This window comes from Solea solea, chromosome 7 (genome assembly GCF_958295425.1).
Source record: "Solea solea chromosome 7, fSolSol10.1, whole genome shotgun sequence".
Lineage (NCBI taxonomy): Eukaryota > Metazoa > Chordata > Actinopteri > Pleuronectiformes > Soleidae > Solea > Solea solea.
This window is the reverse complement of record NC_081140.1, coordinates 17353067-17367616: the sequence shown is the minus strand read 5'-3', so window position 1 is coordinate 17367616 and position 14550 is coordinate 17353067. Positions and strand designations below refer to the sequence as shown.

Sequence of the window (14550 nt, the reverse complement as noted above, 5' to 3'; positions counted from 1 at the left end):
TGTGCATAACAAATATGTCTATTTTAATTAACTTGTGGCTGGCTTACCATTATGATAGTTTTATTGGATTTCAATTAGCTTTTACAACCTCCCATAATATTTGGGGAGGGTTTATGACACAGTACACAACTGTTCGAGGCAATGTAATAAAAACTGAGGGGTCAGACAAACAGTCTTTCAGGAAAATGACAGGGTATATATTATACTTATATTTATATTCCTGTTCAACATAACCCACGCTCCTACATGCTGACAGAAACATTTTAAGGATTTGTTTTGTTTCCCACCTGGAGGACAGGGGCTTGGCTTTGCACTCCCTCTAGGACAATAGTGGCCCGCAGGACACACATCACCATGGAACTGACCCAGGACTGAATTGGCAGGAAGTGGAGCTGAAGCTGTGAGATCTCCTGAAACTGAAACAGTAGACCTTTATTTGATGTCATTACTAATTAGGTTAGCAAGTGAAATAAAAGGCCAGAGCCATTTTGTATAATCCAGGAATGAAAAGCCAAGCAGGAAGCAGTGGCGACTGGTAAATGTTCTGACAATCTCTCCATCAATATGGTGCCAAAGGCTATGGAAATATTAAATGAAAACACAAGTGCAATGCTCCAGGTTTTTATACTACAAATACACTTTCAATGGTAAGAATATGTGTATGATGCCATGCATTTGTTAGCACCACATGGATTAGGACCTTTACCTGTGATATTACCCCTGGGTGTGGCGGTCATGGATCCCTCTGTGCAATAAAAGCCAGGGTTGCAAAGCCCACATGGGGAGGAAAGGCCAACTTTGGCACAGTAATGACCAGACAAACAGGGCTGACAGGCTTCTATGGAAACAGCCCCTGATAAACCAAGACCACAAATCTTACTCAAAAAAGGAAAACATATACATATCTCAATTTTTGACATCTCACATTACAGAAAAACATACACTGAGCACCATCAATAATTTCAACTAACATCATTAATTATACAATGTCACCTTGCACAGAGCTGAAAGTGCCTGCAGGGCAGGGAACCATGTAGCTGGTGCCCTGGGGGCAGTAGAACCCAGCAGAGCAACGGCCTCCTGTTGTGCCCTCTACTGGCTGGGCAGAAACAGAACCATGGACACAGATGTAACTAGGGGTAGAGAAGCGATGTGCACAGACACAGTTGGGAGAGGAAAGTGGAATGTAGATAGTGAAAGATGAGAATGGCGGAGGGCGAGACAAGGCATAAGGGAGGTGTAATTATATAGAACAAAAACAAACAAACAGGATGTCATGTCTTTCACAGTCTGTAAACATGAAGTACGCATTCATTTTGCACATATTTACCCAGGGGAGCAGACCCCAGTTGGAGAAGCCAGTCCGGGAGAACTGCAGTACCTCCCTGGAGAACAGAGCTCACAACCCGACTTATTGGACAACCCCATCTGCCTGCTGAAGGCACCAGCTGGGCATGGAAATATAACACCAGACTGCGTTCCTGTGGATTAATAGCATATAATATCTACAGATGGCTGTGGACTAAACACAGAACACCACAGAGCAGGAAAAGAATGCCTATCTTGAATCAGCTCCATAATGACCATTTGCAAAACGAGAAAGCCATTTACTGTTGGATCCACTTGAAACAAGAGGAATATTCAATAATGTTTTGCATGCAGTTAAAACTCATGATTTGTTGTTACTTTAACAAACAATCTTACTGACTATGTAGCATCGCCAGTATCTGATAACACTACACACCTGTCATAGTTGCACTACTGTTACTGTATCCTACCTGCTGGGCAATAGTGTCCCTTAGGACACAGCGTGGGAGTCTGAGTCCCTGACACATCCCCAGTGTCATCATTCACTAAACCGGGACAGTAAAACCCTGCTGGGCATTTAACACACTCTGCCTGTAGAGGGATAAATTACACATATAAATTCTTATAGACAGTACAAACATGAAATTAAGATGACAGATCATGTCCACCGATCCAGATAGACAGGCTTGTGTTGATAAAGGTGGCACTGTAAACTGTTAACAGGGTGAACAGATGTTAAATTAGAAAAACCTGCTGGAATATTACTTATTTGGTAAGAGAGCCCAGAGTTCCCATTGAATGCTCCTTGAAACAGCTTTTGTCTTCTAAAGATCATTTATATTTAGTCAACAGTGCTATTTGAGAACTACATTTTAATAAGTTGATATTTTTCAGTTTAATTTTGTCTGAACAGTTTAAAACTGCAGGACATACAGTAATATTGTTATCCATCTCACCTGTCCTGGTAAATCCTGGTAGGTTCCTGGTAAGCAGGGAACCTGCCTATCTGTTCCAGGTGGGCACATGTTTCCAGGTGAGCAGGGTAAAGAGGCCGGCCGACTGCTGTCATTTCTTCCTGGACAGTAAGAACCAGCGTGGCAGATATGAGAAGGGGAAGAGAGCCCTCTGGTGACACACAGGAAGCCTACAAAAATGAACCATATTCCATCAGTCATGGATATTATGGGAGAGGTTTTACACTCTATAAGTTGTGTAATGGAATTAGAAACCCTGTGACTGATAAGAGGAACATATAGTAATGTAAACAAGTGCTGTATGTGTACCAACCAGGAGGACAAGGTAGGCAGCTGGAGACATGAACATTCCTGGTATTGTTGCTGTAATACCCTATGGGACAGGGCAGCGGTACAGAGCAGCCCTGGGGACAGTAATGACCTTCAGGACATCTGTCGCCAGTTATCCCTCCATCCTCGGGTGTGGACAACCTGGCCCCAGAGATGCAGTAATAGCCAGCACTACACTGGCCTGATACGACTCCCTTCCCAGGGGACGCACAGAAGAAGCCTGCTTTTAGCGGAGAGGAGAAATGGGTGAAATGGGGCGACATGTAAAATTACTTTTACAAATAGTTACCGTTTTACAAACACTGTATATTATTTGACTTCCAATTGGGTCCTGGTATTTATCTGCTAAGTTTATTTTTAAGTTTTTAATCTCAGCCAATCTCAGCCATCTCAGCCAATAGCAAAAAGCAGCACTTGCTTTGTTGTTAATGTTATTATTCTGCTTCTGTTTATTTTCATGAACAGAAACAATGTTAAATGATTTATGTGCCGTGTCCTACATCTGAAAACACACTATCAGAACCGACTGAGGCAACATTTGTCTGTATGCACCAGCAGAACAAGGACAAGCAGCGTCGAGAAGCATTTATCCCATCAAACTACTGGGTATTTTGAACAGAAGAATTCACTTCTGAAACTTTTCATGGGAACTTTGTGTTTTCAGTAATACTCCAACCTGTTTGCAGCCATCTCATGGGACTAGCGCAATGCTGCTGTTGCATCCATCTATCCTGACAAAATGAATCACTGCCTGTGTGCCGCATGTGAATGCAGCTAGCTATGTCTCAGCTATACTGAGGAACTGAGTCATGTGCTAAATCAGCACTGTGTGAATTCATTTGACAACAGTTTGAGTTCAAATGACCTTTGTTTACATTTAAAAGTTAAATGTAACTTTCTACTTAGGTAACTCAAATTCAATAGCAGTAAATGGTGTGTGACCTGGAGGGCAGGGCAGGCAGTCCTGGTGAGTTGTCATCCTAGTGTGAGGGTTGATGGATCCAGGCGGACACGGGTACTGGTGTTTGGACCAGGTCCCAGACGGGCAGTAATGACCCGCTGGACATTCATCACTCTCTGATGAGGAGCCATTACCACTGCCAGGGCAATAAAAACTGTCCAGACAAAATTGAAAATACTTATTTTGTTATTTTAGCTGGTGGCAGCTACTTGAGTCTTGCATAAATATCCACAACATGTGCAGTATACATATATAAAGTTACTGTGTAATCCATCATGTTAATATATACATTTTTATGGTACAGAGAGACGCCAGTGCAGCCAGTAAGTGAGTTTACCCCTGGGGACAGGCACTGCAGCTGGCTCGGCCGTCCTCTTTACTGATGGTTCCCTGGGGGCACAGCTGAGGAGTCACTGAGCCTTCAGAACAGTAATAACCTGGTTGTGTTAAGACAATAGTCAAGAAAGAGAGGCACATTCAAGCAACCACACAGGCACCACAGTGGACAGAGTTCCATTTTTAATGTCCACAGACCAGCTGCTTATGTTAAGCCCTATTAACTTTAAAGAGTGTTTTGTTTGTTTGGCTCTGGATTAATGTTAATTTTAGACTTGTTCCTGTTTTCTATTTTTTGTCTTTGTGTAGTATCTTCATTTTTTTGAAGAAAGACAGATGTCTAAACTGTGAGGATCTGACAACCTTTTGGGCACGGTCCTCCATGGCTGTCTCTCAGAGGAGGGTCAGGACGATCTGCACCTCCCAAACAAAAGAAACCCTCTAAGCATTCTCCTGATGGTGCCGAGAGCCCCATGGTATTGCAGTAGTAACCAGGGAGACATGGTTGGCAATTCTCCTGAGAAAGGAAATGAGACAAACAAAGTGAGAGAGGAGATTAGGTGAAGATAAAAGCAGAGGGCCTATTACAAAATGAAAAAGATGGTGTGGCACATTGTAACATTGATTTTTATTTATTTTTTATATTAAATATTGATTAGCTGAAAAGAAAGGTAAGGCAAGTTATTTTATGTGGGGATTCTTCCCTCATACTACTTGCTACCGCCATGTGATGCTGACATTAACATTTTCAATATTAAGCAATAATAATAGAAATTGTGAAAATCTGAAAATATCACAAATATTATCTTGTATGTATATAATGTATAACATTATATACCATGAAAAGTTACTTTATTCTGCTTCTGTTCACATTAATACCATCTTTAAACTGACTAAACAAAAGTAAATGATTTTATTCAGATTCTATCCTTGTGTAATGTCTTGTGTAAATGTACCACTTGATCATTGTCAAGGAAATGATGTGAATGGGGTAGTGAGTCAGAGCAACCTGGGAGATTAATTTGGTAAGGTTAGAGAATGTTCCATGTGGACAGGGCAGAGGATGGATGGTGGCCTTAGGGCAGTAATGACCGACAGGACATGGTCCTCCAATTCCTGGTGAGAGAGAGGACATGGCTACCATTTCTCAACTATTCAAAATAGGAGCACTAATGTGATTGCATCAGACAACACTGCACTTCCAGAATTTGTTAACACAGAGTGCATGTCCAGCAAATATGGCACGTGCGTTTACCTGCAGCCTGTGAGACAGGTCGTGGAGAGGTGTTTCCATGTGGGCAGTAATATCCTTCCTGACATGGTCCAGTGACAGCGGTGCCATTTCTGGAAGAGCAGTAATGGCCACCGTCACACTGCCTGCACTGAGAGACAGACCAGGAGCCTGGATCCGGACCGTAGGTTCCCTCTGGACAGGCTCTCAAGTCAAACCCAGTTCCTTCTGGGCAGTAGAATCCTACATATCACAAATTATACAAAAGGATATCAAAAAATGACTGTTTTTGTGCAAATTCACTTGACAGTTGCGTAAAATTTGCATACTACTGTGAATTTATATTTCAAACACTACTGAGAACATACAAAATAGAAACCACACACCTGCAGGACACAGGTACAGAGTGCCAGACACACAATACCAGCCCGCCTCACAGGGTTCACACCGAGTGGCATGTGTAACAGCAGCATAAGTCCCTGGATTACAGGGCACAGCATTAACAGTTCCCTCTGGGCAGAAGTAACCCTCGGGACAAGGTCCCCCAGTAATTCCGTCAGTGGGGGTGGATGTAACAGCTCCCTCTACACAGTAATAGCTGCGTAGGATAAAATAAAAGCATGAAAACAATAAAACAAATATAAAGTAAATCTTTTGTGCACAATGATGCCTGGGTTTGAACGCTCAGGTGTATTTCAACAAGTTAGAGTTAAACCAGGGTCTGGTGTACCCCTCAGAGCAGGGTCCTCTAGGTTTAGTGAGTGCAGCAGAGTCACAGTAAAATCCCCCCGGACAGGGCGTGCAGTCCTCCTGGCGGTGCACACCTGAGCTGTTTGACCAGGTTCCTTGAGGGCAAGCCAAGGGAGCAGTGGTGCCTGGAAAGATGAAACAAATATCAACTCATATTTCAACTCTAGTACACAAAGGAGTGTGCAGAAAACTGTAAACTGGTGACAAGGATATTGCACTAATTGGGTTTCATACACTGTGACAAGGATTTAAGCACTGTAAGCGGACTTTGAGTGCAGCTTAATTGTGACAACACTGTGCAAAAGGCTGCATGCTGTACAGAGCAAGTCAGGACAGAGTGCACCCTAGAGCAGCATTAATAAAGCATGGGTCACTGCCCTGAGTAAAGGAGAACAAGTTCATTTAAGTGTATGAAAAGTTACAAGACTTATCTTGTCAGAACTTTCTGTGTCAACAAAGGGTAGTTAGCATGAATAAAACATTTTAGCCCATTTCAGAAGTGGAATGTAAAGGCCCTCTTGCAGCATAAATTTGACAATATTAGCCATTTTAAAAAAGCTGCACTGCCACTGCAATTTGATAAATGTCAGGTATCAGATGTACCACTGCATTTAAGCAGTGGCTAGAAATGGACTGTTTATTAAAATGGAACAAGCCAGTAACCTGAGGGACAGTATTGACCAGGCGGACACAGTGAACCTGAGTTTCCATCCAGTGGGCTGGGAGAAGATGCTCTCTCTCTGCACCAATGACCAGCATTGCATGGTCCTATGAATAGAAAGACATGATCTGATCAAATCTGATACACTCGTACCATTATCAAAAGAGTTCATACAATGCTGACTAAGTCTATAAACGCCACATGACTTGTTGACAATGCTTTAAAGGATTAAAGGCTGAGGTTCATCTTTCTCACCTGCAGGCTCAGACAGTCCCACAGAAGGACAATACTGTCCAGCAGCACAGGGCATGCAGCCTGCTGGGCTGTGTGTGCGCCGTCTTGGGTTGAAGGTGCCTATAGGGCAGGGGTGTTGGTCAGGCAGAGCAGTACCTGCAGGGCAGTAGTGCCCTGTAGGGCATGGCCTCAGCAAAGAGGCATTGGCTAGACCCAGCCTCAAATCACAGTAGTAACCTTGAAAGGGGTGAAATTGAAATCAGTAGGGAAAGCTCTACAGACAGCGATGGAAAATTGCTTAAACACACTTGAAAATTATAATAAATGGAACAGCAGTGAACCAGTTATAAACTTCATAAAAACAAAGAAATTGCAGGCTTGCCTGTTCACTAAATCAAAAATTGAAGCAGACCGAAAAATTAGAGAAGTGTGAGGAAGACTCCTACCTGCCTCACAGACAGTGCAGGCTTCCTGTTTCTCTCTATCCTGGTAAGTTCCTGGTGGGCAGGGCTTTGGAGCTGCACTGGCCTGAGGGCAGAAGTGGCCAGCAGGACAGGGCAGAGCTGTGGCAGTAGCCTGACCAGGAGGACACCAGTAGCCTATCAAGTGACCAGACACACAAAAGAGTTTAAAAGGATGGAGGGAGGTTGAAGTCATAAAATAATAACTTTGCAGAAAATAGCAACTTTAAACCTTTTTCAAGTATCATGAGTGGGCTGACCTTGGCTGCAGGGTCCAGTTGGAGCCCGCAGACCTGCTCCTTCACAGTAGAAGCCAGCAATACATGGCTGACAGCCAGCCTCACTGGTTTGACCTGGCACTGGTGAGAAAGTACCAGCTGGACACAACTCTGGTTCTGCTGAGCCCTCGTCTGTAGAGAATAATTGTCAGAGAATGCTGTCACTCAGTTAGTCATCTGTTCATTCTTTAGCTTTGCATACCAATGTTTATGCAGGGTTATTGGGCACTCTATTGGATCTATCTTGTAGATCCAAATACAGACACAGACCAGGGTAAGCCAAGACGGTTCAATTCAAATAAAACTGGTAACTGGGCAACAAGACCACAACTTGCACATATCCAGAGGAAGGTGGTCATTTAATTTAGAAGTATCACGTGATGCATTTAGAGCTGGAAGTATGGCATTTAGCGCTGGAGTATGTCAGCGACAGATAAATCAGTTACAACTTTTGTCACCAACTCTACTTAACTCCTCAGAAACTGCATAGATGTTGACAACAACCTTCAAACCGTTTTGCAAGACCTTTGTGATATTATGAGAAAACTTATTTAAAGTGCATTCTCATTAGATCCACAGTGTTGCAACTTTACACACAATTTTCAACAATTAGTGCATTTTTAAGCAACTTTCAAAAAAATAATTATGGAAATTGCTTTGTGCATTGACAGAAAGTGTATAGCAATGACAGGGAGGTCTGACTCCAACCTCCTCACAGCTTAATGCTTTCTGTAGAGGATCAGTTGCAGTCCACTTGAAAAGAAGGATATATTTCCACAAACCTTTGTTAAAATCTGGCAACCCTAACTGACTTATATAGACACCTAACCAACATCCTCATCAGACTTGTTTTTTATGATACTGTTAAAAAAGAATACACCATTGGTCATCTTAAAATAAATTGTTAATTTCTTCCTTCTTTTTCTTTTCTTTTATGTATTATATTATTATTTTACTGCATTATCATTGATTTTCAGTTCTGTAGAATTCAATTTATATGAAATTGACTGCAATATACTCTTTATGATTAATAGGGTTTTTGGTGGGTATGCATATGACTTGCTGTTTTATATACTATGATTGGATTGTTCAATAAAGAAACAGGTGAGGTGGGTGTGGTAGTCGTGACTAAGCCATTAGGGAATGAGAAGCTAATAAGTGGGCGATTGAAGGCGTGAGTCAGAGGAATGGCAAAAAATATACAGGGCGAAGGCAGTAATCTGAGCAGAATGCACTGGAGAGAAAGTGTGGAGACAACCTGGTCTACACAGGTCAATAGTTTATCAGTGGGCTAACACAAATAGATACAAGATGACTCACACTCTTATTGTACCTGAGGGTAATTTAAGGGTGTCAGAGCCACCTGAGTCATACTTTTAGCCAATTCAAAGTTTCAGTCCAACTAATTTGCATGTCTTTGGTCCATGAGGAGAAATGCTTTGAAGAAGGTTACCTTGTCCTCTTTTCTATAAAGGCTTATATATATATTATTAAGCACAAGTAGATTCAACTCTCTTTGTATGCTGAGTAGCAGAAAACTAATTTTATGAACAAATTGGATTATTTTTCCATTTTAACTCAATCATGATATTATCTGTGGAACCAATGCACTGTTAATTTCACCAAGCACTACACAGTACTACACTGCTATTATGGGTTTTAAAACAGTGTTGGCAGGTTATTAATAAAATTGTTACAGAGCAGTAAAGACGGTCTTACCACAGTATGTCCCAGATGGACAAATGTTGCCTGTTTCTTCATCTGTTGGTCTGGCCTTAGTGGCTCCTCCCACACAGTAAAACCCAGGGGAACAGGGACCCATTGGAAGAGCCAAACCTTTTGAAAAGCATTTGTTATTGTTATTTTAAATACTTCAAATTTCATGTACAGAATGAATAAACTGGATACTGTCATGCCCTGCTGCAGAATACTGTAATCACAGTGGGGACAGAATCAAATCGCTCCCCTCGATTGTCGATTGTTGAGTAGAAGGAAACCTAACCTATCCAACTATTGCTATCCAAATTATATTACATGTTTTTCAAAATGTTCTAATCTTTGTATGAAACGTATTGTAAAATGCAAATTTGTCACTGAATAAGACCATATAGTTATATACAATAGCATCACAAACTACATTTTACAATCTTAACCCTAGCAAAAAAAATTAAACAGTGTGCCCTCTATGACTTCAAACATTTCTTAACATATTGCAGTCTTTTAAAGTTTTATAATGAATGTCAAGCACAGGCAAATGTAGCTTCTGCTGGGTAACATGGCCTGATACGAATGCCATGTTAGCAGGTCCTCCAAAATCAGAAAGAGACAGCATATCAGACATCACGACCTGCAGTGTAAATGCAGCCTTGCCTTACTTCACAAACAAATGATGATCTGCATATTTGATTTGATTTTTATGCCGGACACCCTACTGGATACGACCCAGGCTTGGGACTGGCATTATCAGTGCCATTTCCTCAGAGCACTACAGCATATTGTTGAGGTTGAACAGTACCAAAGACAAGAGCAACCCTAACCCAACCTAAATTAAAAGTAAATATTAATTTAGCTTTAACATACAGCAGTTAATAACACTTTTACATTGTAAGTTTCCGTCACAAAACTTCATTGCCTCCATTTAATTATAGGCAATTGCAATATCAGTGACCACTAGTGAGATACATGGAGCTGGTCCTTGCCTTTCTAAAGTCAGTCAATGTTAAATTGCAGACTCACTGTGAGTAACTGGTGGTTAATCATTAAAAAAAAAGTATAATAATTTAAATGCTCTCATAAAAAGAGAACTGCAAAAACAGTGACACTATAATTTTGTCCAGGACTGCCCGACAAGAGAATAAGCTACAATCGTGTTCAAGTACCTGAGATGTTACAGAAGGTTCCAGGTAGACAAGGCAGAGGCTCTGAGCTACCAAGAGGGCAGTAAAAGCCAACCTGGCAGCGCCCCCCAGTGGAGGTAGCTGGACATAAACAGTTTGCGTTTGTGTAATTGTCCAGATCAAAAGGCTGAGAGTTCCATGCTGCTGACACACAGAACCAACCTAGGAGGAGAAAACACAAGTGACACTGTGAGACGATGATGACAGAGTGTTGACTGTCCGTCTGTCTCTGTGATACATAAAAATGATTTGCTCCTGTCATGCGAGATGCTGAACATTGCATGAAGACATCAGAGTGAAAGATATCAATCATCAGTAAGAAAAATAGAAGAAATAGGCAACTGCTGTTATACAGTATCTGTATAAACTATCCATTTTGTGTTTGACAGTAAAAACTGGGCTCTTTTACATCTTTGTAAAATGATAAATCACATAGAACAAATAATGTGAAAGTTTTGTTGCTAAAAATTCAGTTTGAAGAAATTAGCTTAAACATAAACTTAAATAATGTTGTTGGTCCCTAGAGATAAATAAGCTTGCACAAAGGACAAGTGGTAGAAATGAACAAAGACACTAATACAGACCAGCCTTGCATTTTCCAGACACTTTGGTCAGCCTCTCCTTCTCACAGAAATGTCCTGGAGGGCAAGGCAGACAACTGTCCAGACTTTGAGTCATGCGTTCTGGGTTGTAGTATCCACGAGGGCAAGGAAATTGGGTGGCATGCCTTGTACCTGAATGCACAATTACACTTTAAAACAATTAGCCTGTACCTTGTTAGTTTTATCAATTCAGAGTGCAACAAGAACATAGGATAACAAAAGGATATTCTATGAGATTACAATAGAAAATGTATGAATACACACAACCATTACTAAAAGTGTTGTGTGTAAGTGTACCATCAGGGCAGTAAAATCCAGGGGGACAGGGGTACATGAAGAAGTTCCCAGTCTTCTCTGGACAGTAGTATCCAGCAGGACAGCGGGAACACATAAATTGTCCAGTGAGGTTGGTGTAGGTTCCAGCTGGACAAGGCACTGGGCTAGAGCTGCCCTCTGGGCAGTAATGAGCTGGTGGGCAATGACCCCCTTCTGAGCCTAGAGAATTAAACAAATGGAGTGGGATAACTACTGCTTAGCCCTTAATGTGATAAAACCTGTGATAAATCCTGATTCATTCAACAAGCATGCACTAAAAAAACACCCACACAAACTCAGATTCCATGCATTTATAGCATTTGTTTCTCTTCTGTCTATTTACAGGCTTCCCAATCATGCAGTAAATATTAATTATAGAAATACACAGTATTAACAATAAATTGGTTCATTGAAAACTGAAACAGTTTGGTCAAATTTGAACATGCCATGCCAATTGTACCTGTAGCTGTTTTATCTCCCCCTGAACAGTAGTATCGAGCTTCACACAGACCAGATGGATGAGTAAGACCTGCAGTACCACAGAAGTGACCCGCTGGACATGGAATACACTCAGAGACGTCTGTCAAATGAAGACTGCAAAGATATACCCACATAATATATTGTAACAAAGTAAAAGGTGAATTGGTGAAGCTATGTGCGGTATGGGTGTAATGTTTTCACCCACTGACCTGTTGGAGTAGGTCCCTGGTGGACATGGCAGAGGGAGAGTGTTTCCCTCAGGACAGTAACTTCCTTTTGGACATGCACCTCCTATCCCAGTGCTGAAGTTGCCATCAGGGTTCTGAAAATTTACACCTAGAGAAGTTTTAAGTGAAGTTCAGTCATCCACCCAGTTTAGCAATACAAACAAATCTATGGTAAATAACTTTGCTTACATCATACACATTTACCTGCTATGCAGTAATAACCAGCCTGACAGGGTCCAGTTGGCTCAAACAGACCCCAGTCCTCACAGTAGAACCCTGTTAGCATGAAAATGTTTAAATAAACTTTTAAAAATCAGATTCAGCTCATCTAAACATTTAAAACGACCCAGTGTCTCTGAGCCAGAGCACTGCTAACAAACATGTGACAACACTTTCACCTGCTGGACAAATGAGGCATTGCTCTACTTGGCTGAGGCCAATCTGAGAGCTGTATGTGCCAGGAGGGCAAGGTAGGATGCCCTCAACACCACCACCAACACAGTAGTGACCTGCTGGACAGGGCTGGACACCTTCTCCTGACAGACAGTATGTTCCTGAGAAACAGTCATTGCACACGTCCGCCCCTTCATCGACAATCAAAGAGAGGAAAAATAAATAGCTTCCTGCATTTTATATTACATATTTTGATATCTCATTTATTATGCAGGCTCATTTTTTTTCCTGCACCAGGCCTCTTCCCCTGCATACACAATCAAAAATAGAAAACTCAAATAGCTTCCTGCATTTTATATATTAGACATTGATACCTTAAATTATTCAGGTTATTTTTTTCTGTACCTGTTGTGTTTGAGTAAGTTCCATCAGGGCAGAGTACAGGAGAAGCTGAGCCCATGGGACAGTAGTGTCCAACTGGACATATGTCCCCCGTTACTCCATCTGAGGGTATTGGAGACACGGCCCCTCCTGAACAGTAATAGCCTATAAAATCAGTAAATACATAAGTGATGACGTAAGTCACACATAATATGCAAGTCTGAAGTCTTAACTTAATTCTCATTCTTGCAAGAATCAAGCAAGTTACAAGTCAAGTTGTGTGCATATAGAAGATTAATTAAATTGAAATGTTTAAAAAGGCAGTCACTTTGAACTGCTACAGTTATATCTGTAACAAAATCCCTGTTACTCGTACAATGTAAAGACTGCTTCGTGGTCGCATACAACTGGGGGACCATGTTATAAAATTAAAATAAATAAAACTACAGACAGAGCCTAAAATGTAAATAACACTGACAGGTCTAAATTAAGCCATGTTTCCATGCATGGTTTAAAATATTTGGCAAAAAAAACCGACACGTTTTCCGCACTTATCATCTGCTTTTGACACAGCGAGACGTTAGCTAGTGTTAGCTTAAAGTAGCAACCACCTAACTTCCTGTCTTACCTTTCTTTGCGGGATTTGAATGGACTAATGAAAGTTCACGTAGTAGAGTCGCTCGGTTGCCAGGTTTGTACGCAAGGCCGCAAAAGCAAAAAGGGTGTAGAGCAGGTTTGCGAACGATAGACAATCCCAGTGCAAGTACTTAGTGATTTAGGTTTAAGTAGTTTAAAATTAAATATACATTTTGGAGAGTCATGTACATGGAGCACTCTTGTCAATGGAAACTTGAGCTAACATTAGCCTAAATATTAACTTTAGCTTGCAGCCCTGCAAAACGAACTGTTAGCCCATCAATGGTAGTTGAAAAAACATTGCTGATTTTTCCAAACCCAACTCTATTAATTGTATATTAATGGTTGATTTAATAACTGTATGGCTGATAAGGTTAATTCTATAGAGTGCATACATTTCCAAAAATGAAAGCATGATAAAAACATTATATCATATTTTATATTATTGTCACAGTGTAAAGTAATTAAAACAGTGGCTCTGTCATTCATATTATACTTGTCTGTGTTGTTAACTTAACTTACTTAAAAATGTTATCTATAATAATATGTTTGATATTGTACAGTATCCTATAATTTTGCAGAGGAATGTCTAAATTCAAATATTTCTCATTATTAAAATGCATATAATAATTTGCAAATGACAATTATTGGAACTGTGCTCCAAACATGCTCTGTTGACTTCAATGTTGTTATATAGCCATAGAAAAGTGAAGAAGCAATACAGTCTTGCTTCTTCACTGTGACAAAAATGGAGGGGCCTAATTCTGCTGGCTTGAAACTGCTGCAATTGCTCTGCCCAGACACAAAGTGGCGCTGTGAAAAAATGGGATTTGAGAAAATATACTGTAAATATTCCATAAATCAAGCCATTTCCAGTCGTTTTACTCAAGTCTTAGTCGATTCTTGTAGTTCAGTAAGTCTCAAGTCCTCAAATTTGCAACTTGAGTCGAACTCGACTCCCCATCCCCATTCTCTCTCAACTTAAATCCATTGGAGTTATTTATTTCTCCCTTTGTGTCACTTTTGTTATGGAAAATAAGGGACAGGAATCATTATCCATCTATAAAAATAAGTATGAATGGATGTATTTACTCA

General features: G+C 40.8%; 1 protein-coding gene across 5 annotated transcripts in view; it reads right to left on the bottom strand.

Moving 5' to 3' along the window:
- si:ch211-286b4.4 (zonadhesin) overlaps positions 1 to 13362 on the bottom strand; it is a 38004-nt gene extending 24642 nt beyond the window's left edge. For 4 of the 5 annotated variants that reach the window (XR_009240957.1, XM_058634875.1, XM_058634876.1 and 1 more), the window contains exons 1-27: positions 12844 to 13362; positions 12444 to 12629; positions 12250 to 12321; positions 12028 to 12154; positions 11799 to 11932; positions 11321 to 11518; positions 11006 to 11155; positions 10404 to 10583; positions 9244 to 9360; positions 7507 to 7656; positions 7232 to 7384; positions 6807 to 7022; positions 6554 to 6658; positions 5871 to 6015; positions 5527 to 5738; positions 5165 to 5383; positions 4919 to 5025; positions 4273 to 4426; positions 3911 to 4010; positions 3555 to 3727; positions 2596 to 2832; positions 2265 to 2452; positions 1779 to 1899; positions 1331 to 1481; positions 994 to 1133; positions 707 to 853; positions 288 to 416 (exon numbers count right to left, since the gene is read on the bottom strand). Coding sequence is in view for 4 of the 5 variants with exons in the window: in XM_058634875.1 (XP_058490858.1) it covers positions 288 to 416; positions 707 to 853; positions 994 to 1133; positions 1331 to 1481; positions 1779 to 1899; positions 2265 to 2452; positions 2596 to 2832; positions 3555 to 3727; positions 3911 to 4010; positions 4273 to 4426; positions 4919 to 5025; positions 5165 to 5383; positions 5527 to 5738; positions 5871 to 6015; positions 6554 to 6658; positions 6807 to 7022; positions 7232 to 7384; positions 7507 to 7656; positions 9244 to 9360; positions 10404 to 10583; positions 11006 to 11155; positions 11321 to 11518; positions 11799 to 11932; positions 12028 to 12154; positions 12250 to 12321; positions 12444 to 12629; positions 12844 to 13063 (4231 nt within the window). In the remaining variant the exon portion in view is untranslated. The remainder of the gene's footprint in view (positions 1 to 287; positions 417 to 706; positions 854 to 993; positions 1134 to 1330; positions 1482 to 1778; positions 1900 to 2264; positions 2453 to 2595; positions 2833 to 3554; positions 3728 to 3910; positions 4011 to 4272; positions 4427 to 4918; positions 5026 to 5164; positions 5384 to 5526; positions 5739 to 5870; positions 6016 to 6553; positions 6659 to 6806; positions 7023 to 7231; positions 7385 to 7506; positions 7657 to 9243; positions 9361 to 10403; positions 10584 to 11005; positions 11156 to 11320; positions 11519 to 11798; positions 11933 to 12027; positions 12155 to 12249; positions 12322 to 12443; positions 12630 to 12843) is intronic. The other variant, XM_058634877.1, reaches the window with a different exon arrangement.
- Positions 13363 to 14550: the final 1188 nt, after the last annotated feature.